At 44.3% G+C, this 25,349-nt stretch overlaps 1 protein-coding gene across 2 annotated transcripts in view; it reads left to right on the top strand.

Moving 5' to 3' along the window:
* Positions 1–393: 393 nt before the first annotated feature.
* Positions 394–25,349, top strand: part of LOC126271872 (peptidyl-alpha-hydroxyglycine alpha-amidating lyase 2-like) — a 166,110-nt gene continuing 141,154 nt past the window's right edge. The window contains exon 1 of one of the 2 annotated variants that reach the window (XM_049974219.1): positions 394–590. In XM_049974219.1, the coding sequence (XP_049830176.1) occupies positions 456–590 (135 nt within the window). In that variant the 5' untranslated portion in view covers positions 394–455. The remainder of the gene's footprint in view (positions 591–25,349) is intronic. The other variant, XM_049974218.1, reaches the window with a different exon arrangement.

Below are 25,349 nucleotides of genomic sequence, written 5' to 3'. Positions count from 1 at the left end.
TCCTTTTTTAAAAAAGTCTGTAGGCTGAAGAGCAGCATACTAAGCTGCTGCCAGCCCGACCCCTTCGGGGGGAATCGAAATTCAATAAGGAAAAAAAAACTCTCTTGTAAGTACGAAAAGAAGTTCACATTGCTTGTGCAAGAGCCAACTTAGAGCTTTCTAATGGCGCTAGGTCTACCAACGGTAATTGGACTGTCAGCACTCTTTCAGTACAAAACTTATAGATGCTGAGTTGAAACATAACATACGGACAACGCCACTCTTGCATAGGTTCGGATTCAAGGGCGGAAATGTGTTAAGCGGCGGCACAATCACAGCTGCGCTAAGTTGGCAGGCGTGGCAGATCGATAGTGTGTGCGCGGCGACCGGCGCCGGGCGGCGACGACGCCCCAGTCGCGCCTTCGCCGCAGCAGGGTGTGGAGCAGTCGAGAGCAGCGTCTATATCGAGCGACAAGATGGCGCGCCCTGGGCTGTGGCTGGCGGTGGCGCTGTGCATCTCTGCGCCGTGGCTGGGCGCCTGCGAGGACCGCAACCCGCGGGACCAGTTCTACGACGAGCTGGACCGCCTGCTGGGCTTGCGGCCGGCCAAGGTGAGGCCCGCACCTTAGTGCCAGCCGTCCCCCAACCTACACGCACTTCAGCCGCGTGGGACGCAGAACTGACACACTAGCATTTTCTCCACTCTCTTGACCAATACAGGGCGAGCCACCTAAATTTCGAGATCTCAGACTTGGCTGGTTAAGGGGGGGGTAGGATGTCGAACGGGCCGGCTTGGAACAGGAGACGTAACACAGGACATTTTAATTTCCTCTGTCTATACTTTTACAAACAAATTTATAAAACTTGTCATTATGACCAGGAAGGATACAGGATTCACACTCATAGCAGCGCAAGTACAAAAACATAACAAAATAATATTTTTTTTACAAGCGAAATTTCATCATTTTTTCACTTACTATTGGCTACATTTGTCGCTATATGTACACTTTTCTCCGTAAGTATGAGACATTCTTCGATGAATTTTTCACTGTGTGCAAATCATACTTAGAAGTGTGTTAAACTATAGAATTTACTTAATTTATGAAAAAATGAATGAGCTGTTACATTTTGAACTTCATGTTTAGAAAATACTCAAATTTTATAGTTAATTATCTGAATTTTTACCACAGTTTTTAACGCATTTTGAAAATTCTAGAGTCTTGCATTAAGGAGTTTGTGTTTAACAAGTAGCGCAAAATTCATCGAAGAATCTGTCTTACTTATGAAGAAAAGTGTCCGTAAAGAACATAAAATGCAGCCAATAGTAGTGAAAAAAATGATGAAATTTCACAAGTAAAAAAAATTAGTTTGTTATGTTTTTGAACTTCCACTGCTATGAGTGTGAATTCTGAATCCTTACTGATCATGCTGGCAAAGTTATACGAATTTGCCTGTAAAAGTATAGACAGTGGAAATTAAAGTGTCCTTTGGTGCCTCTTTTGCTCAAAGTCGTCCCGTTTGACGTCCTACCCCTCTTAACTCTTGGTAGCCAACCAGGGATAATAATGCTGTTACTTATCACTGGCTGAAAAGTTAGAAGCGATTTCCCAGCAACCAAAACGGAAGATTAGTTTCGTCACTACCTTAGCATCTATTGTGCAAATTAAACATTCGAGGGTAGCTGGTGTGGGTTTGCCGAAGTAGACTGTAACAAGAAATGCATTTTTTCTTCCATGCTTGATTCAACACATGGCACAGCAGGTCCACGTACAGTGTGAATCACCTAGAACTTGAACACGTTTTATTTCACGAACGGATTAAAAAATCGAAACGTGGTATTCAGCAAATAATGGACCCAGTGATGGGTTGGTTCAAATGGCTCTGAGCACTATGGGACTTAACTTCTGAGGTCATCAGTCCCATAGAACTTAGAACTCCTTAAGCCTAAGTAACCTAAGACATCACACGCATGACCGAGGCTGGATTCGAACCTGCGACCGTAGCATCAGCGCGGTTCCAGACTGTAGCGCCTAGAACCGCTCGGCCATGCAGTGATGGGTAATTTTGTTGAATGGGTAATACTCGTATGTCAACCTAAATAGTTAAGTAACCATTTTTTCTTTTCAAAATGGAACAATATACTCTTTCGAAAGAACATGCGACTACAAGGATACAACGCTTTTTAATGTTGGAGCTGCAACTTTTTGCAGATGTATCCGACAGATGTGCTAAAGTTGAGATACAACAAGCCCGGAATCGATTATTGTGATGGAGCGTTCACCAAGTGTGCTTCTCATGCAAAGACTCCATCATTATATGCAGCAGCAGGATAGACCCATGCTGCTAAGATTTGCTTTTGGTCCCACCTTATATGACCTAGGTAAAGAACCAGCTACGATCGCTCTAAGTGGAACTGAATGATAAGTCCTAACGTATCAGAAGGGACTTGGGAAAACTATTTCAGGTATGTGTACGTACTCATGTTGAAGTCAGCAGCTTTAGTGGGAATTAGTTGATACCGCGGCGTTCACGCCAGAGCAGTCTTTCCCAGGTTAGCACTATTTTTGTGGAAAGTTTCAATGCGAGTAATAGCAAGCGTTAGTCTGCATCTTTTCTAAGCCTATCAAATGCGGTAGAAAAAATACATGGTTCCATTTAAAAGAAATGTACTTACTTCAATATCTCGTTTGATACAAGCTTTAAGAGTACTGCCCAATTAACAAAAAATACGCATCTCTTTGCTTACAACCACTTGCCGAAAACCTCGTTTCCATATCTTGAACCATTCACGATGTATGTGCCGAGCATGGCTTATTTTTACATGTGTGTCTAACCATGCACAGCCAAAAAAAATTCATTTCAAATTACGCTCTACACCCATTGAATTACACTAGCCATCCTTGGATGTTTATATTACACAATAGTCGCTAAGGTACTGGTAAGTTTGGTCGCTGAGAAATCACTTGCACATTCCAGAATGAGATTTTCACTCTGCAGCGGAGTGTGCGCTGATATGAAACTTCCTGGCAGATTAAAACTGTGTGCCGGACAGAGACTCGAACTCGGGAACTTTGCCTTTCGCGGGCAAGTGCTCTACCATCTGAGCAACCCAATCACGACTCACGCTCCGTCCTCACAGCTTTACTTCTTCCTGTATCTCGTCTCCTACCTTCAAAACTTTACAGAAGCTCTCCTGCGAACCTAGCACTTGCCCGCGAAAAGCAAAGGTCCCGAGTTCGAGTCTCGATCTGGCACACAGTTTTAATCGGCCAGGAAGTTTCGCTTGCAGATTCTTAGCCAGAAAGCAGTAACAGATTTGCTTGGTCCAGATGGTTACCGTGACTTGTCCTGCGCGCAAATAAGACGCGAGGTCTCGAACTGGCAACAATATGGCAGGCGAAATATCGTTTCAACACCGCCCTTCTCCTTTTACCCAGTAGGTACCATCAGATCCTCATCTTTATCACAATAAGAAGAACAACGTCGATCTTTCCGAAACCAAACTACTCACAGTGGTGTTTAATCTGCTGTGCAAGGCAATGTGTTGCATTACAATTATCTTTTGTCCGGAACTTATGAAATTCCATCGAAGTTTGAAAGAAAATGCGTGCTGCTGTTTGCTTGCATTCTAATATCAGATAAACCGTGAAGACCAATGTTGATATGTTTTGTATCAGTTTGTTTAGTAAGAAAACAGATCATCTGGAAGCATATCACTAATGTAAAATCCATGTTTGCTGCTTCAGCAGAAATTTCCTTTTTCTTTATTGCGAAGGCTAAGTAAGATTACGAATTTCCTTTTCTTGACCTACATCAGTCGTATGTCGACATAATTCTAGCTCTATAGCTGACTTCATTACACATCCCATGCTACATAAGCCGTTCTCTGGATCAGTGTGAGATATAGTAAGTGTACTGTAAGTATATGATTTCTTTCGGAGGGTGCCCCACGTTTCATTTATTGTGCATATTCTTGTGAGTGCGTCATTTGCATATGCAACGCTTCTTTAAATAAGGGCCTGCTTCCATTTCTATGTAGAGTTGCTAGCGAAGCCATCAGAGAATTCAACAATAAGTGATACTGCAACCGGTGTTTTTGAAGCGTCTCAGATCAGCTTGACACGGAAAAAATAGCGGTAAACATTTGTTCTAGAGGTTTCTTAGAGTAATGAAATGATTGCGCAATATTGCGATTTATGTACGACTTAAATTTGAATATCGGTTTGTTATGGTCACAGAACCCATCACAGTCGACTTAAAAAAAAGACTGATGTAGAAAGATTAAGACAATTATCATTTATTAATCGATCAGACAAACGTCAAACTAGAAATAAATATCACCGCTCTGTTCGATCCATCTGAATAAGTTCTGTAGTTGCTTCCAAAACATTTGACGAGCTACTGCTAACATAGTCAGCTATTCTTTGAAACATCGGGAAGAAGGTTCTCTATCAAGAGGCTGAAACATTTGTCTTCGCTCTCTCACTTGGGGACAGCCGTCAGTTTTTGCAGGGTGAGGTCACCGGGTTTGCAGGCTAGCACGTCTCCGCCGCTGCCCGGACCTAGGAAGACCCCCACGACTGCGCGCAACAGGAGCGAGGCAATCAATACGTGGCTCTAGCGACCCCGCAGATTGATTTCAGAGCTCAGTCTGACGTAAGCGAGCGTGACGTCACAGATAAACGTCCATCCACGCCTAATGGCACCATCTGGTACAGCTGTCCCCTCGTGACCTTTACCGTGGCGAAAGCCATCAGTGCAGTGCTTTCTGCATTTTTGTTACCAAGTAACGACGTGTTTCGGCAGCACGCTGACACCTTCAGGAGCTTACACAAGTAGTTATCATTGAATCAAGTGTATCCAGAACTAAAATCATGTAAGGTTCTCAACGCGGTTTTGTGTCGTAGATACCTCATCGAGGGTGGGTAAATGCTTATTCCGTAATGTAATATTTTCTGTTAAGAGTACTGTATGCTTTAATTTGTGTAATTGAACGTAACAAGTTCTCGATAAGTAGATCCACGTTACTACAGTTTTTAATGGTTCCCTCGTACCGTTTTTTAAAAAATTACATGTCAGGATTCAAAGATCTAAACATTCTTGGCGGTGTCGGTTTGTTCTATATCGTGTCTCCCTACCACTTTCGCGCAACGACGCTCTGATCGTGTTTTTTAGGGAATTAACTAGTTTGAACCTGGGACCTGTTGCTGGTAAGGAGACACCAGACCACACGACATGTAGAATTCAGAAGAGTTCAGTGAGACTAGCGATGATATAACCAAATTCTTAATGATCTCAGCGTCAGCTCCACTGCACTCCCTGTAAAAGAATCTTAATACTAACTAAATTTAGTGGAAGGGGTTCAAGGTTTTCCTATTTGTAGTTAGCTGGTAAAATAACGTCGAAAAAGCAGTTACGTTTACCATTGGAAATTTTATTCTACTCACAAAACATTGTTTATAAATTGCACTATTGATAAAAGGAAATGTTTCAATACAGGATGGTAAAAACCAACTGCGTTCAACAAAAATGTGAACGAATATTCCCTGAGTGGGTTTCCAAGTTCTACAATGGATCGAAGGATGACCTATGCCATATCACATCTATAATCTAGGTTTAATTTAAGTTTCACAAAAGAGAAAACTATCAAAATTGTCTATAGTGACCCTCAATTATCTTTAATTACTTATCTAACTTGTCGTAAATTACAGTGGCTGATGTGGCTTCTCAATAATTATATAACAGAGAAATTATCGCGTTTCAGATTTTTACTTCAAGTGGCAAATGTGAACACCATGAGTTTCAATTAACGATCGACACTAGTATTACACAAAAAGGGGGTGTAAAAGATGAGTCTTCTGCAGTTCTGAATAAAAGCCTTATGCGCTCAAAAATGCGGCATCGCGTGCGTTCATTACCTTGTCGGTGTTTAGGCAGCGTCAGGGCAGCGGCGGGCAGCACAGCTCCGCTCACCTCGCCATCTCGGAAGCAACTGTTTTCTAACTTCTCCTTACTACAATTTACCGAAGTTGGTTTAAAAAAAACTATCTGGCTGTGTTTTCATCTGTCCAATCAGGGTCTCAATGTTAACCTTAAGCTCCGCCTACAAAAATTCTGTCCATCCAATGAGAAACGTAATACTTTTCGTGGTGAGCCAAAGTTTTTAAAGTTTGCAACGTAGCAGAGACGCGAAAAAGTCTCACGCTAAAACCTGCAGCTGGTGTGGTCCTTTTAGCGTTATCGTGAGATCTATACTGTTCTTCTGGAGGGCTCTAGCTTTTAACATGGGCTGGCGGGTGGTCCTAGTGTAACAGACACGCGAAAAAGTCTCACGCTAAAATTTGCGGGTGGTAGTGGCCCTTTTTGTGTTATCGTAAGATCTATACTGTTTTTCTGGAGGGCTCTAGCTTTTAACATGGGCTGGGGGGGTGGGGTGGTCCTTGACGTAACAGAGACGTGAAAAAGTCTCAGGCTAAAACGTGCGGGTGGTAGTCTTAGAGGTAGGCTGGCGACGTGGGTGTCCAGTCCGTCCCTTATCGTAGGGCCTTCTAGCTTAACACGGTTCTGCTCTCGGCGTCTGTTCTCGTTTCTCCCCTCGGAACTGCGTCGGTCTCACGGTGGGAAGGTACGACATGCATTTAGGCATTCTTGTGTTAGTCTGTGGTATTCCATTTGCTCACTCGTTGCTCGTATTACTTTGGTTAATTTAATGTCACGATTTATTCGGAGCTATGTGACATACTACTGGATTTGTTTATCATGTCAGGGTTTTCATGGAAGGTGTTGGATTTGCCTGACACCTTACAAAGACAGGATAATTTGGTGCAAAACAGCTGACTGGGACATTGGTCCAGATATACTGTAGTATGAAAATTTTTACTCACGCTGGGTCTCGCAGCCGTCACAGATTCAGCAAATGACAAAATCATTTCCACCTCTGCTGCACTTTGTCGTAATTTATTATTCTTTAATTACTCTACAAGTTCCTACCCTCTTGGCATTTTCCAGAACCAAATGCAATATAATCCTAATCTGCACCACAAGATGATTAATCCTATACCGTCTAAGCATTTGAAGTGCGCACTTCGCCTCATGCAACAGGGTACGAAAATAGTCTGTCATGAACCAAGAGTTGCGCAGTGGTGTCTGTTTGGATACTATGCTTGCTTTACGGGTCGTTAAGCTGTTTTCAGTCAAACAGACACACAAAAATATTCCTTTTGTGAGATACCTGCATGAGATGCAGAGCTGACCTGTCACATAGATGAAAAATGTATAAGTTATATGTACTACTTGAAAATGGCCAAATGACAGAAATCCCTTGAGGAGTAAAACAATAATAAATTACCACTAAGTTTAACCAAAGAGGAAATTTGGTTTTGTCATCTGCTGCCTGAGCAAAGCTTACTTTCTTCAAGTACGGTGAGAGGGCACCAGTCAGTGTCAGCATATTTTCAGTGTTTTTCAACTCTCTGCAAACGAAATAGGTGTACCTTATTTGCGCACATCTTGTTTGGCGAAATAGTTTGAAAATTACCTGTCTCGTTTCGTAAAGAAGTAGTGCACTGGCATGCAATTAGCTGATTTAGTGTGAAGTATGAAAAACTGTTCCTACTTGGGACACGTGACGCAATTGAAATGAATGGTGAATAGCTTCTGCTTAGCACATCCATCTTTTATACCTCTAAAAATGGTGCTTTGCTACTGCAAACAACAGAAGATCGCCACACTGAAGCAAACATCCTAGAAAAGCAGGTGGTTAAATTTATCATTTAAAGCTGCAGTAACCATTGGGGCATTGTACGACATCACAATATAATCCAGATAGAGAATATAAAACTTGGTTTTAAACTAATCATGTGAAGAAATGACAATGAATAATACAGAAAAATTTTCTGAAAGTGGTAGAAAACTAAAATCAAGTGACTCTAAACTCCGCCGGCCGGAGTGGACGAGCGGTTCTAGGCGCTACAGTCTGGAACCGCGCGACCGCTACGGTCGCAGGTTCGAATCCTGCCTCGGGCATGGATGTGTGTGACGTCTTTAGGTTAGTTAGGTTTAAGTAGTTTGAAGTTCTAGGGGACTGAGGATCTCAGAAGTTAAGTCCCATAGTGCTCAGAACCATTTTTGAACTCTAAACTCCGAGGGACTCGCTTTTAATTGGAAGACTGCAGGACGCAGAAATAAGTAAGACTTTAACATCTAGACTCCTCAAAAATGCAAGCTAAAAGAGACAAATATTTGAGAGAGGTAACTGTCTTTTGAGAATGCATAGCTAAATGAGTTACGGTGACAGGGCACCAGACAGCATCAGACAAGAGCCAGGAAGCGAATCCTCTCCAATCAAAGTTCTCTCCAGACGCCGCATAGTTCTCAAGCTTCACTTGTAGGGGAGACTGAATGCTGCTGCCAATATGATGAACAAATATGTTCCCTCTTCTACATAAAAACAGAGGAAAGCAACAAACACCTCCCAGTCAAACCTTCCAAAACAGGATCATTACGAGTCATGACGCTGGTACTATTTTCAAACAATCTGTCTCTATTGGTCACCCCATCTGGTGCCAGCAGTGTTAGTTTTGATTGAAGAGTCCGTAATTTTGGAGGGAAGCAACGAACTTTCTCACTCGAGGGATGCTCTCGCAGGTGGTTCTTCTTTAGTGTGTGGATAGAAAGACAAATGTCACCCTCAAGTACACTCGGGGGAAATCTGTGGCAGCTGGCGGTACCGTGCCTGTGGCAATCGGATTAGCGCGAGGACCTGTCCACAATAAGCATTGCAGCAAACAGAACTTGTTTCGTCAAAACTGGCTGCCACCCTAGAAATGCTCGTTCCGTGCTCTTGAGACACCATAGAAAGCCTTCGACCGACCTTACAGGACCGCTGATCTGTCTGGACCCACTCCCTTCCGGCGAGAATTCGAATACTTTCCACTTCCAGAAAAAAATGTAACAGCACAATTAATTAACGCTTAATCGTGACAACGCTGATTTAAAATCACACAGCGATACGTGACAGTAAGCCTTTTCACGCTAAAGTAGAAGAGTTTATTTTCTTTCCCATAACATAATCAATTTACATGTGTAACAAACTGTGCAGTAATTTCTTTTCCACGTCTAACTTCAATAGAGTTTTATCTCGTCTTGTGCTGTTTAACAACCAGACAATGGAGTGCTATGCGGACAACATTCCACAGGTCTGTTTTGCTAATATTACTGTGAAAGACTTACATTACAAATCATAGATAGCACGCAAGCGTGGATCCTTAGAAAATGGACTCAGACGTTGTGGACCTATAAGGTTTTCATATAGAGAAACGGAGCTAGAGAGTCCTTTGCAGGAAATTCGCAGACCAAAACGGTGCAGCTATAGGTGTTTCCTTTTCCAGGAAAGATTGCAGTGGTTTTTTCCCCGACGTTTCTCGCTGGATGTGGCGACGTCCTTCCGCACTGTGGGGCAGAAAACGTGAGCACCGGAGAACGACACGCGCCAGCGATCTGCAACAAACAGCCCGGCACCCATTCACGTCTGTTTTACGTCGGTGCACAGTTGTCGTTGCACGACTGCTGCGACCATCTCTCCGTTATGGGGCCTGCCACCCACAATCGTTCACTGAACTGTTGCTGTGACACGAATCTGTCTCCCTGCTTTATCTGAACAGTAAACTGTTCCTCTTCAACATATTAGTTTATTTTCAGGCGCTGTAACACTGTGCATTTTTCTCGGTGTAGCGATTGATCGTGACCGGGCCAAATATCTCACAAAATAAGTGTCAAACGGATAAACTACAAAGAACGAAACTTGTCTAGCTTGAAGGGGGAAACCAGATGGCTCTAAGGTTGGCCCACTAGATGGCGCTGCCATAGGTCAAACGAATATCAACTGCGTTTTCTTTTTAATAGGAACCCCCATTTTTTATTACATATTCATGTAGTACGAAAAGAAATAGGAATGTTTCAATTGGACTACTTTTTTCGCTTTGTGATACATGGCGCTGTAATAGTCACAAACGTATAAGTACGTGGTATCACGTAACATTCCGTCACTGCGGACGGTATTTGCTTCGTGATAGATTACCGGTGTTAAAATAGACCGTTTACCAATTGCGGAAAAGGTCGATATCGTCTTGATGTATGGCTATTGTGATCAAAATGCTCAAGGGCGTGTGCTATGTATGCTGCCCGGTGTGTCCGGACCGTTCACCGGATAGTTGCATTATTTAAGGAAACAGGAAGTGTTCAACCACATGTGAAACATCAGCCACGACCTGCAACAAATGATGATGCCCAAGTAGGTGTTTTAGCTGCTGTCATGGCTAATCCGCACATCAGTAGCAGAGAATCGGGAATCTCAAGAACGTCGGTGATGAGAATACTACATCAACATCGATTGCACCCGCACCATATTTCTATGCAGCAGGAATTGCATGCCGACGACTTTGAACGTCGTGTACAGTTCTGCCACTGCGTACAAGATAAATTACGGGACGATGATAGATTTTTTGCACGCCTTCTATTTAGCGACGAAGCGTCATTCACCAACAGCGGTAACGCAAACCGGCATAATATGCACTATTGGGCAACGGAAAATCCACGATGGTCGCGACAAGTGGAACATCGGTTACTTTGTCGGGTTAATATATGGTGCGGCATTATGGGAGGAAGGATAACTGGCCTCCATTTTATCGATGGCAATCGAAATGGTGCAATGTATGCTGACTTCCTACGTAATGTTCTACCGATGCTACTACAAGATGTTTCACTGCATGGCAGAATGGCGATATACTTCCAACATGATGGATGGAAGGCACATAGCTCGCGTGCGGTGGATGCGGTATTGAATAGCATATTTCATGGCAGGTGGGTTGGTCGTCGAAGCACCATGCCATGGCCCGCACGTTCACAGGATCTGACGTCCCCGGATTTCTTTCTGTGAGGAAAGTTGAAGGATATTTGCTATCGTGATCCACCGACAACGCTTGACAACATGCGTCAGCGCATTGTCAATGCATGTGCGAACATTATGGAAGGTAGACAACTTGCTGTTGAGAGGAATGTCGTTACACGTATTGCCAAATGCATTGAGGTTGACGGACATCATTTTGAGCATTTATTACATTAATGTGGTATTTACAGGTACCACGCGTTCTTAGAAATGATAAATTCACAAAGGTACATGTATCACATTGGAACAAGCGAAATGAAATGTTCAAACGTACCTACGTTCTGTATTTTAATTAAAAAAACCTCCCTGTTTCCAATTGTTCGTCTAAATTGTGAGCCATATGTTTGTGACTATTACAGCGCCATCTATCAAAAAGCGGAAAAAGTGTTGCAACTAAAACATTCATATTTCTTTACGTACTACACGAATATGTAATAAAAAATGGGGGTTCCTATTAAAAAAAAAGCGCAGTTGATATCCGTTTGACCTATGGCAGCGCCATCTAGTGGGCCAACCATAGAGCCATCTGGTTTCCCCCTTCAAGCTAGACAAGTTTCGTTCTTTGTAGTTTGTCCGTTTGACGCTTACTTCGTGAGATATTTGGTCCGCTCACTATCAATGGACCACCGTGTACTCGATTACTGTACGATAGTCTCTCAGTATTCCGGTCTTCCCATGGTCCACATGCACTCCCATGCAATACTGTACTCCAGATGTCCAGACATACATTCTCAGGAATGTCTTTCTGAAGTTACAGCCTACGTCTGACACTTGCGGTCTCCTTTAGTGACGACTGCTGCTCTCTTTGCTTGTGCTAGTCTGCTTTTCATGTGTTCTTTGCTTCATCCGTCATACGTTATTCTGCTTCCCAACTGTAGAATTCCTTTACTTCTACGATATGGTCCCCAAATTTGAAGTTAAGTTTGTCGCTAATCTCATTTTTGCAGAACCTTAATACTTTCACCTTTATTTGGCTTCCTCACAACCCAGATTCTACGCTCATAAGCCTCTTCATTTCATTCACCTGGTCCTGTAATAACTCCTCACTTCCACGGAGAACAACAATGTCATCTGAATCGTTCTTTCATTTCCTTCATTCCTTCCTCGATGTACAGGATCCTTTCTTTTTTTTAGTCATCAGTCTTATTACTGGTTTGATGCGGCCTGCCACGAGTTTCTCTCTGATTTCCTCACAACCCATATTCTATGCTCGTAAGCCTCTTCATTCCATTCAACAGATCGTGTAATTCCACACTTTCACAGAGAACCGCAATGTCATCAGCTAATCTTATCTTCTTTTGTACAGAATATTACCCCTGTTTTCTTATGTTGTGCAGCTACGTTTCTGAGGATCTTAAACATGTATGTAGACGGATTCTAGGAATAAGTCTTGATTTTTTGTAAGTCTTACTTTCATTGCGAACTGCAACGTCTAAACTGCCTCTCTGATGCCTTTTCATTTCCTACAGCCAAAGTTATTGTCATCTATCAAATACTCAATTTTTCTCCAATTCCTCTGCATATTATTATTGTGAATAACGTTGGTGCATGAGCTTCCAAGCTGATTATGCAATTCTTCTCGCACTTATGTGCCCTTGCTACTTCGTGTCTGGTTGGATAGTATTACTTGGAAAGTCCGAGGGCATGTCTCCAGTCTCATAGAATCTACAAACTAAGCTTGGATCATCGTTTGGTTGCCACTTCCCCATTGATTTCAGAAATTTCGCTTCTGTTATGTTATCTATCTCTGTCTTGTTTAGTCACAAGTCTTCCAAAACTCTGTCAAACTCTATTCTTGGAGCTCCTATGTCCTCCAAATAAACGTAAATTTCTTGCTCTACGGGTATCGATTGACAGGTCCATTCTTAATGCCTCCTTCAGACGACATTCTACTTTTCGATTTCTTCACATTATTCCTGTGATTCATATTGACTTTGTTTCTAAATGGCTTATAACATTCTTTTCATGACAACGTCTATGTTTCCTTCTTTCGTCGATCGATTGAAGTTTTTCTTCTGGAACCCGCAATTTTTTCGCAGTTGCATTTCTTACACCTATACTTCTCTGTACAAGTTCTGTGATTACCACCTTTAGAAATGTCTATTCCTTCTTAACTGAAGTACTTATAGCCTGTTCACGACATCCTGACCAAGGATTTAGGGGGGGGGGGGGTGGAGTTGTGGAGAGGGGATAAAGCAAATTCCGTTTACCGAAGCCCAACACGTAGATAGCATCGGAGAGAGCTACGATGTGGGGGTGGGGCGAACAAACTGTCTTTTCCTCAAACAGCTCTCGCACTACATATATGCTTATTTGTTTGGCACGACACACAAGGATAATCATTTCGTAACGCTACGGCACACGTTAAATCGTCAATGTGACGTGGATGCGATGCAGCTCTGTACTGTGATCTGGGACGATTTACTGTCGTTGCACACACGTCGTCCATTTCCGGACACATGTTCGGAGGACCTTTTCTCCGCAATTTCCAGCCAGGAATCCATCACTGCAGTTTGTCGGTTTTATTAATACTCATACTGTATATGTCAGACGTATGGGCGTGCGCAGAAATTTATGTAAGAGGGAACAAGACGTTAAAATTGTCGTGTTTTATATCACAAAACTCGGGAAATTTCGCTCGATTATCACCTAAAATAAACTGTAGCCGTGCACAGCCTCTTTTAGAATTCTGTTCCCAAAATACCACCTAGAGGGCAAGCGTCTGCTCTTGCGACCCCTCCCCCCCCCCCCCCCCCTCCGCGGCCGCCTATGGCTAGGACATTAGCGCAAGTGAATAACGAGACAAATCGCCTCCTTCTCCTTCCTTTCGTGGAAAAATATAGTAATACAAATTTCTTCCATTACCAAATTTCGGGAAAGCCTATCTACAGGATATTAGAGGCTTGGGCAAGTACACTACTGGCCATTAAAATTGCTACACCAAGAAGAAATGCAGATGATAAACGGGTATTCATTGGAAAAATATACTATACTAGAACTGACATGTGATTACATTTTCACGCAATTTGGGTGCATAGATCCTGAGAAATCAGTACCCAGAACAACCACCTCTGGCCGTAATAACAGCCTTGATACGCCTGGGCATTAAGTCAAACAGAGCTTGGATGGCGTGTACAGGTATAGCTGCCCATGCAGCTTCAACACGATACCAAAGTTCATCAAGAGTAGTGACTGGTGTATTGTGACGAGCCAGTTCGGCCACCATTGACCAGACGTTTTCAATTGGTGAGAGATCTGGAGAATGTGCTGGCCAGGGCAGCAGTCGAACATTTACTGCATCCAGAAAGGCACGTACATGCGGTCGTGCAATATCCTGTGGAAATGTAGGGTTTCTCAGGGATCGAATGAACGGTAGAACCATGGGTCGTAACACATATGAAAGTGACGTCCACTGTTCAAAGTGAAGTCAGTGAGAACAAGAGGTGACCGAGACGTGTAACCAATGGCACCCCATACCATCACACCGGGTGATACGCCAGTATGGCGTTGACAAATACACGCTCCCAATGTGCGTTCACCGCGATGTCTCCAAACACGGATGCGACCATCATGATGCTGTAAACAGAACCTGGATTCATCCGAAAAAATGACGTTTTGCCGTTCGTGTACCCTGGTTCGTCGTTGAGTACACCACCGCAGGTGCTCCTGTCTGTGATGCAGCGTCAAGGGTAACCGCAACCATGGTCTCCGAGCTGATAGTCCATACTGCTGCAAACGTAGTAGATCTGTTCGTGCAGACGGTTGTTGTCTTGCAAACGTCCCCATCTGTTGACTCACGGATCGAGACGCGGCGGCACGATCCGTTACAACCATACGGATACGATGCCTGTCATCTCGACTGCTAGTGATACGAGGCCGTTGGGATCCAGCACGGAGTTCCGTATTACCCTCCTGAACCCACCGATTCCATATTCTGCTAACAGTCATTGGATCTCGACCAACGAGAGCAGCAGTATCGCAATACGATAAACCGCAATCGCGATATGCTACAATTCGACCTTCATCAAAGTCGGAAACGTGATGGAACGCATTACTCTTCCTTACACGAGTCATCACAAGAACTTTTCACCAGGCAACGCCTTTCAAGTGCTGTTGGAAACTTTCCTCATGTCAGCACGTTGTAGGTGTCACCACCGGCGCCAACCTTGTGTGAATGCTCTGAAAAGCTAATCATTTGCATAGCACTGCATCTTCTTCCTGTCGGTTAAATTTCGCGTCTGTAGCACGTCATCTTCGTGTTGTAGCAATTTTAATGGGCAGTAGTGTAATTTTGTACTGTGGCGCAGTATCATCACAGTTGTTTCCTTTACAATTTCCTTCAAGTGAAACCGATGGTTGTTTCTACACAGGAAGTTTAAAATCCGCCCACATGACATTTTACATATAATAGCCAGTAAATGTGATTCAGTAACCAAACAACGACCACTAGAGCGCCGTATGGTTACTGTGCAGGCCTCTTCATGAGGTTATAACACTACAATACAGTGGCTCATAATTGTCACTGGCCAGTGACATCACTTCATTATCACTATCTCGGACAACATAGAGGCTTATAATTATCACTTCATTATCACTATATCGTAAACCAACCCTCACAAATCTATACCTACTTGCCTGTAGCTGCCATCACCCTTCACAGACCATATGTGTCCTTAAGACCTTAGTGCATAGGGCGCACTGTATATCCGATAAAGATAATTTGCGAGAAGAGCTCACATACCTCGAGAGCATTTTTAAGGCGAATGGATTTTCTCCGCAACAAATTCGTAGAGCATTCAATGCAAAACCTAGAATGCAGGTATGTGATGGGGAAGAAGATAGTAATTCCTTCAGGCCAAGTGCGTTTTTGCTCTATGAGGGTGCTCTATCCTCGAAGATAGGCCGTATTCATGAGAAACACTGTGTTAAGGTGCTCTTCCGACGGCCCCCCCCTCCCCCCCCCCCCCCACGAAGATTGCAGATTTACTCGGCTCTGTAATGGACGATTTACTGCTTCTTAAAGTGGGTGTGATCAGATTCCTTGCGGAAATAGTGAGAAGTCGAAAGGACGATCTACTTCTTCGCAAAGCGGCTGTGTATCAGATTCCTTGCGGAAATAGTGAGAAGTCGAAAGGACGATCTACTTCTTCGCAAAGCGGGTGTGTATCAGATTCCTTACGGAAATAGTGAGAAGTCGAAAGGACGATCTACTTCTTCGCAAAGCGGGTGTGTATCAGATTCCTTGCGGAAATAGTGAGAAGTCGAAAGGACGATCTACTTCTTTGCAAAGCGGGTGTGTATCAGATTCCTTGCGGAAATAGTGAGAAGTCGTTCATAGACCAAACAACGAGCACTGCTCATGAGAGATGTGTGGAGCATCGAAGATACACATGCTTATCACAGCCAAACAAGTCAGCTCTGGCCGAATATAGTATTGATACAGGGCATTCCATGAATGTCAGTGATGTGAAGATTTTAACATCCACGTCTTCCTTTGGGAAACTGTCTTCAAGGAAGCTATAGAAATCTGATTAGCTAATAATTTAATAAATAGAGATAATGATTTCAATTTGGACAAAGCATGGAATCCGGCTCTTGGGGTAATTAAACTGCAGAGAAGTCGTCATGGTGTCACCGCCGCCGATTATGCATCGTTAAGCGAATCGAATGTCTACACGCCTTCGTCACAGGCGGCGCATGTGTAAGGGTATTTCTTTTCCGGTGACCACCATCTGTGACCTGCATGCGCAGTACCGCCGCTGTGGAGCATATAAGGCAGCACTTGGCATCTTGTCATCACGGATACGGATCCTCTACACCTCCTGTAAACTTGATCCCCCTCACCCACTTGTCTCCCCCATCCTCTCCCACTCCCGTCCTTTGCCGCACCTGTACTCCCACGTCCCACCTGCTCTCCATCTCTCCACTCCCCATACCCTCATCCAAGGTGGCTTCCGCCAACTCCCCCTGCCTAATGATGTCCTCATCCCCTCCATCAACCCCTCCTACCAACTTTAAACCTCCCCTTCCACCCCCTGTGTCTTTTCCCAAGGGCACCATCTCTCCTTTGTCTCCCCCCTCCTTTCCTCCCTCCCTCCTCTCCCCTGGGCTTCCCCTATCCCCTCCCATCTCTACACCCTCCCCTCTCCCTCCTCCCCCACCTTTTCTCCTTTCACAGATCCCCAGACTCACACACATATAGTGAACATTTGCACGCCAGAAATCATCGCCTATCATCGCCTAGTGTTTGTGAGTGCCGTCTTGTTCGTGTTCCAGTGTTTCATCGTTTGTGCTCTTTCATTCTCGTGTGTCATCTCTGTGCTTGTCCACGTTTCTTACCGCTTTTTATTTTGGACACTGCGCCCTTGAGCGGCTTGAACTGCTCTGTGTGTTTTACTTTTGTATGTCTACGTTTGTTTAACCACCATGTCTGTTTTTCACTTGTCTCCTTTTGTATCGTTTGTCATCTCTGTGGCCGAAGAGCGGCATAGTATGCCGCTGCCGGCCTACCTGTATTAGGTGCGAAAATAACAATCAAGGGGAAAAAAATCTTGTCGTCAGTCTTGTGACTCATTCTGAAGAGGGCCGGACGATACGCGGCCGAAATATCAGTGGAGGAAATTTTACTTGCTCGGCTGCGTGCCCGAATTTTAATGGACTATCACTTCATTTATTTTGCACTGTAACAAATATATCTGCAAAGGCTGTCTGCAGAATCTCGGTTCTGAGGGCGTCTTGATACTAGGTGTGTATTTGAGCTAGGAACGTGGAGTAAAAAGTTTCTGGTATAGCCCGGACGAGCGGTTATTTGTGTAGCGATTCGAACATCTGTCTTGCTGTACCTCTGTTACAGTATGTCCGTTCAATTGATTCCTTTGGCAAAAGATTTTAATTGGGCTAAAATTAATACTTAGCTAACGGTACCATTTGTATGTGCACTATCGTGCGAAAGTTACTCTTAAATAACTCCGGATGGAGTGAGACTGATGGTTCAAATTTGCTCCAGCAGTGTACAGGGCCTTGGACTAAGACACATTTTAATCATTTGAAAAAGCCGCTTCGTTTGGATATTAGGGGCAAGAAAATAAAAATAGTTCTATCCTATAAACTTGTACGAATCGGTTCAAACTTTGCACGACGATAGACAAAGGCATAAAATCAAAACGAAATTTTTTGTCCAATAATCTTCATGCGTTTTCGAGATGAGGTGGTTTAAAGTCGAGCTAAATATAGCGCCTCAAATTAATTTTTTCGTGAACTGAATGCGCGGAAACGGTTTAAAGTTAATCAAGTAAAAGAAAAATGCATTCTTATGATAGAATTGAAAACTCGCTTTCAAACATCTAGCTTCATTAGGTTTTTACGTGCAAAAACCTTTTGTTGTGAGGTGTTTTTGTTTTTACTATCGTGAGACGTGGGACTTAGGGAAAGCAGGAAAGTTGTGGGGCCTAATCAGTTACCGTTGATTGCACAGAAAACACATACACTAACCATTCTGATCACTGGTACAACGATGGAATGTTGTTAGGCAAGGGAAAGGGCGAAGGGATAGACAGCACAACGTCTTCAGAAAAACACCCAACTCCGAAGGAAACAGTAGAACCAAGGTAGACCTTCCAAAAAACATGTGCCCAGTACAGTTCAAGAAGCTGTCGAACTACGCGCCGTGTCGGGCAGTATCAACACGACGAGGAAAGGTACACTGCCGGAAAAGTACGCTAACCTCCAGTGCAGGTAACTGGGGCTTTAGCGGCCACGAGGCAGAAAAAAAAACCGCTGGTTGCAGTTCACTACTAAGAATAGTACTAAATCCAAACTAACATCAAGGAGTAGAAGGCGGCTAGTAGCTTCAACCAACCTGACAGACTCCATTTGTTGCGGTTGGTCTCATCGACCCTGGGAGCAGCAACACGCAAACAACGTCAAAATCTCAAACAGTTGAGGTTTCAGTACTGGACATGGTTCAAACGACCTTAGTTCAGTCACTGGCTACAGCCCCTCGGTCCGACATTGCCTGCACGCCGACAGCGGTCCCAGCTTGCCCCGCGCTGCAGACTTTTCGCTCCTCTGTCCGAAGCCGAACTTCCGACCCAAGAACGCAAGCAGCATTTAAACAGCTGGACTTTAAAAACCACACAAGATACACAAGGACCTGCGAAGACAATTCCACAATGTCTCCAACAATACTTAAAACCAGTCACTGTGAAACAACACGGACGAATTACAAGTCGGCACAAAAACAGAGAAGCCAGAAGCGATCGGAAAACCAGATGCATGTCGTCTGCTGCGACGACCGATCGAACGACCAACCAACGGTCGTCCCCGCTTAAGTCAGGCACAGAAAAGATCCCAGCATAAATCTTCGACTGACAACTTAATGCCATGAGGGCACTCTGACGGGCGGATACACACAAGCAGGTGAAAGTTGCACTGCACGAATTCATTCAAGTAAAACTCGCTGAATCCGGCCCTTGACATGGTCGTGCACTCTCGCGACCTCATCCTTCTGTCGCACAGTGCATATGAGTCGCCAGCCGTCGGGTGAGTACTGGCTGTCCGGTCCTCATAGCTGCTCTGTCCCAACTCCACTTCCTGGACACACTTTTTGGAGGCCGCTCCAAAGATTGTACCACAGTACGCGCTATCGATAAGCGCTGCTGCTGGCACTCACAGGCAGACAAGGCGAGCAAAGGTAGTGGCGCCAGTGAACTCACTAAGAAAACGAGACGCCACTATTGCTACTACAAGATGCGAAGCTATGAACGGCATCAACGCGAGCCGCACACGGCTGAGATCGCCACTTTTATGTATCAGATTGGTGCGAATTGGTTCAAATTTTTAACGAAGGTAAATAAATACATGTACGAGGGTTGGAACTTTAATAGTAGCAACTTTTTTTACAGCTCGAACTAAATAGATACGTGTTTCAAAGTTTTACTGGCCTTCAAAGTAATCACCAGCAATGTGTACAGCCCGTTGCCAGCGATGTGGAAGTCGTAGGATGCTCTTAGTAGTGCCAGTATTGTTGACAGTTCGAGCGGCGCTGTCTATTGCCTGACGAATTTGTAGCAGTTCTGAAGCGAATGTCGTGAAGCGTGTCCTTCAGTTTAGAAATAGAATTGAACTCACGAGGGCTTAGGGGAGTGCAGTAGGTGGTATAGTACTTAGCATCCCCATCAGTCAAACTAATGAGTAGCAGCTTGCACTGTACGTGCTTGAGCATTGTCCTGCAAAGTGATGGTCAGGTCTTGCAGAAAGTGTCATCACTTCTGTCTCTACGCTGTTCATTTTTGGAACACATCCTACGACCAGCTTACAGAAGTGATGAAACTTTCTGCAGGACCTACCATCATGTAATGTTATAGATGTGATTTAATGTTGAAGGACTATAATATATAATTATAACGAACTCCCCGAAACCAATGTTTTTAACACTGAAGCAGAACCGCTGGCGAAGTCAGGGACATCATGCGTGAGTGCACAGGGCAGGCAGATGAAATGCAAGCTTATGGTGGTCGAGAATGGACGCAATGCGGCTGTGCTAGCGTGAATAATTAAGTGCACTGCCGATGTGGTGTCATAATTGCGCAAAGACATTGTAAATGTTCAACGAGCGAGCATATATCTGCGTCACAGTAGAGAGTTTGTTGAAGAAGTCAAAATGGATTATCGTAAGAAGTGTTCTGTGTGACCAAAGTTAATACAAACTCCTCGTTAGTGAAGAAAGAGCCTGTTGCTAATTATTGTTGTCGCGGAGCGCAATGTGCCGCACAGTCTTCAACTCATCACAAAATTAGACTGTGCCATATCGCAGCGAAGTATTCTGAAAGGCTTGCCAGTGTCGTAGATTTCATATGGTTCAAATGGCTCTGAGCACTATGAGACTTAACATCTGTGGTCATCAGTCCCCTAGAACTTAGAACTACTTAAACCTAACTAACCTAAGGACATCACACAACACCCAGCCATCACGAGGCAGAGAAAATCCCTGACCCCGCCTGGAATTGAACCCGGGAGTAGATTTAATATTTTCAAACGTTATTGTACTTTAAATAGCATTCGGTGTCAAGGTTTCACTCAACTCATTAACCATCATAGCATCCTTCCCTATCATCATTATTACCGAGTGAAACATTACTCAAGAACGTCTTATTTGATTGAAAAGTGCTTGAATGCACTTGCAATTGATACTTAAATTTGGTCACAACTACAAGCCGTGGTAATTAAATGATGTTCATATATTATCATAGTACGTTAACTGCGTTCTATAATTACACGAGGAAGAAATTTTGTGCATATTAAGAATAAATGAAAAGTACTGGCGAAGTGTAGTGAATTACTACAGTATATTTAAACTAAAGTGACTGTGTTTTATGTATTAAGCACACAGGGTGTCTAGGAGGAATGGTCAGTATTCAGAAACAGTAACGATCATTGGAAGCAAAAAGTTTAGTAAAATGGAGGCTAAAACGCATCGTTAAGAGCTGAAACCACCTCTTCAACATCGTCACTATGAAACAAATCTCTTCTTCTGCCTGCGAGCACTTTGCACTCCATATTTTTGAGGAGGTAGTATGGACCAAATCAAGAAAAAAATGTCTGGTAAACACAGGTTGTAACATGAACACAATGAGAGCTGTGAGCGCTTATTCAGCAGAAGAGACGTTTCACAGTAGTGAAGATGAACAAGCGCTCATACATTATGTGATCAAAAGTATCCGGACAGCCCCAAAAACATCCGCTCCTCATATCAAGTGCATTGTGCTGCCACCTATTGCCAGGTACTCCATATCAGCGACCTCAGTAGTCATTAGACATCGTGAGAGAGCAGACCGGGGCGCTCTGCAGAACTCACGGACTTTGAACGTGGTCAGGTGACTGTCACTTGTGTCATACGTCTGTACGCCAGATTTCCGCACTCCTAAACATCCCTAGGTCCACTGTTTCTGTTGTAACCGCTACCGGAAGGGTCGCGGGGTGACCGAGAATGAAGCGCGGCGGGACCAAACAGAGAGCAGCCCGCCAGCAAACAAGCGAACGGAAAGGACGGACACGAGCGAGCGAGACCTTACGGCGACAACACGCAAGAAGCAACGAGGTCACACAGACAACGAAACGAATCCACAAGTCCACTAATAACGAAAACAAAGTACTGCAAACACGCTGCCTGTTGCCGAGAGGCCGGCCGCGGTGGGCTCGAGGTTAAGGCGCTCAGTCCGGAACCGCGTGACTGCTACGGTCGCAGGTTCGAATCCTGCCTCGGGCATGGATGTGTGTGATGTCCTTAGGTTAGTTAGGTTTAAGTAGTTCTAAGTTCTAGGGGACTGATGACCACAGATGTTAAGTCCCATAGTGCTCAGAGCCATTTTGTTGCCGAGAGGTCGATAGACTCCATGAAGTTCAGACTGCCTAGCTGAGCGAGAGGCAAGTTATACGCGGGCCAGGAACATGCGCAGCCGCGGCTTACGGCGCGACTGCTGTAGAGACCTCTAGTGGTAATCAAGTAAGGTCCATGCCGTCTGGAGCGGATGCAAAACCCGCGGCGCTCGGTTTCGGATGTGATAGTGAAGTGGAAACGTGAAGGGACACGTACAGCACAAAAGCATACTTCGTCTGTTGACTGACCGAGACCACCGACGCTTGAAGAGAGTCTTAATGTGCAATAGGCAGACATCTATCCAGAACGTCACACAGGAATTCCAAATTGCAGCAGGATCCACTGCAAGCACTATGACAGTTAGGCGATGGAAAACTTGGATTTCATGCTCGAGCGGCTGCTTATAAGCCACACATCACAGGAGTAAATGCCAAATGACGCCTCGCTTGGTGTAAGGAGTGTAAAAATTGGCGACTGAACAGTGGAAAAACGTTGTGTGGAGTGACGAATCACGGTACACATTGGGGCGATCCGATAACAGGGTGTGATATGGCGAATGTCCGGTGAACGTCATCTGCCAGCGTGTCTAAAGTCAGCAGTAAACTTTGGAGGTGGTGGTGGTGTTATTGTGTGGGCGGTGTGGGCGTGTCTCTCATGAAGGCGGTTCAAATGGTTCACATGGCTCTGAGCACTATGGGACTCAACATCTGTGGTCATCAGTCCCATAGAACTTAGAACTACTTAAACCTACTTAACCTAAGGACATCACACACATCCATGCCCGAGGCAGGATTCGATCCTGCGACCGTAGCGGTCACGCGGTTCCAGACTGGCGCGCCTAGAACCACACGGCCACACCGGCCGGCCATGAAGGAGGCTTTAACCACTTGATTTGCGTAGTACTATCACAGCACAGGCCTACATTGATGTTTTAAGCATCTTCCTGCTTCCCACTGTTGAAGAGCAATTCGGGGATGGCGAATGCATCTTTCAACACGATCGAGCACTTGTTCATAATGCACAGTATGTGGTGGAGTGGTTACACGACACTAACTTCCCTGTAATGGACTGGCCTGCACAGAGTGCTGACCTAAATCTTATAGAACAGCCCTGGGATCTTTTTGGAATGCCGACTTTGTGCCAGGCCTCACCGACCAATATCGATGGTAGGGGGACAGCCTTCGGGCAGCCCAAAAGAACTATTATCCAAGATGGCGGCCGTGACGTCATCTGATGACTTCATACAAGATGGAGGTTGTGAAGTCAGCTGATAACGGGATTGACGTCATTCAAGATGGCTACCATGACGTCAGCTGATGACGCGAGTAACGTTACCCAAGATTGTGGGAGAGTGCCACACCCACATGGTGGGAAGTTTGAATTTTGGAGAGAAAATGGGTCATTTGGGCTATCTCTACTAACCTAAGAAAATGGTAGGAAAGAAAGGGCAGTTGGGCTACCTCCACTAACCTGTCATCCAACCGCCAACTCTTCCTAGGAACTGGAGGGGAAAAGGACTCAGCCTGTGCTGGATATAAGTCTTGATTTTGAATTCAATCTTTGTTTAAACAATTAGAGATGGTACCACCATCAAGTGCGTTCACCAATGGGCCCAGTGTCCAACTGACCTAGCACACAGTACGGCCACTGGAGAGCACTGTCATCCCTCCCATGACATAATCCAAGATGGCAAGGGGGGAAAATGGAGGGAAAAGGACTCAGCCTGTGCTGGATAGGATGGATGTAAGTATTTTGCAGTCAATCATTATTTAAACAATTTGAGGCAGTTCCTCCATCCAGTTCAAATAACCTAGTACACAGTACTGCCACCAGAGGTCACTTCTCCCTCCCGTGACGTCATCCTAAATGGAGGTCTGGGGGAGAAATGGCAGACTTTTAAAGTATATGTTTGTGTTCTGACATATGCAAAGGAAATGACTATGTCCAGTTGTAAGGAAGATATGGATTTGATGAGGAGCACTGTGATAGCAAAGGGAACAGTATGTCAAATCATAAGAATCGTACCAATATTTCTATTTCCAGAGCCACAGCCATCAGCAGGGTGTATTTCCGACATTTCACTCATTGTCGAATGTTTTTCAACCAAGACCACAATTGTAACATTTAGTTGTAAGTACAGGGATAAAATATATATGAGACAAGATATTTTCTAGGATGATTCTGTCTATGCGTGCTTGGCGTGCAGAGCCAGTGACCTGTGCAGGAATTATTCACTTTTCCTGTTAACGGTAGGAGCAATCCAAATGGAGAGGCCTGACGGAGTGCAAGAATGTAGCTGACTTAACCCTGTTGACCTCTAGATGGCCGAATAACGAACTAATACTTAGGATGTGTTGGATAGCTTTTGTGATCACATGGAAATTTGAGAAGATTCAGTATGGACGTGTGTTTGCACTCGACCATTATCCCCATCCATGTAAATTGTATGGTTCACTGCTTCTGCACATTTCGCACCTTTATTTAGTTCAAGGAACATCGATTGTGGTGTATGCGACTTTCTAAATTATAAGGATGATTTGGAATCTGTTACATCACCGACATCGGAATCTGTGAGTGAAAATATCAGTTTCCTCTATTTTTTTCGATTTCTCACGTAAAGATCTCGGCACACTGGACAAGTTTCTAGTTACTCAGTGGTTTACAACACGCTCCACTTCGCTAAAGTTAGGGTTTGTAGAGAAATGATTTCCAGTTTGTATCTTCAAAATTATGTTGCACAAGCAATCGGTAGGATACTGCTGTGTGCTTGATGTCGAGAAGTACAGCGAAAATGGTATAATATTGTGGAAAAACATGAGAAAACACATGTGTTCTTGTAATCCTGGAGTCTGGACTGGGTGAAGAAAAGGAAGCAAGCAAGAAGGTCCTGACCAGAATCAGTAATGCGTTTGTGCTAAGGGGAAACGAGCCCAAATTTGTAGAACAGCTCTGAGAGTGACTTCGGTCTGCTGAGGGCGCTCTGGTCACACGTTGAGAGTTGATGACTTGTGACCATCGTCTGTGGGAAAATATCTAGTGCTATTAGGA

The sequence above is a fragment of the Schistocerca gregaria genome, chromosome 5 (assembly GCF_023897955.1).
Source record: "Schistocerca gregaria isolate iqSchGreg1 chromosome 5, iqSchGreg1.2, whole genome shotgun sequence".
NCBI lineage: Eukaryota > Metazoa > Arthropoda > Insecta > Orthoptera > Acrididae > Schistocerca > Schistocerca gregaria.
Note: the sequence above shows the minus strand (reverse complement) of the source record. Positions and strands in the feature narration are given on the sequence as shown.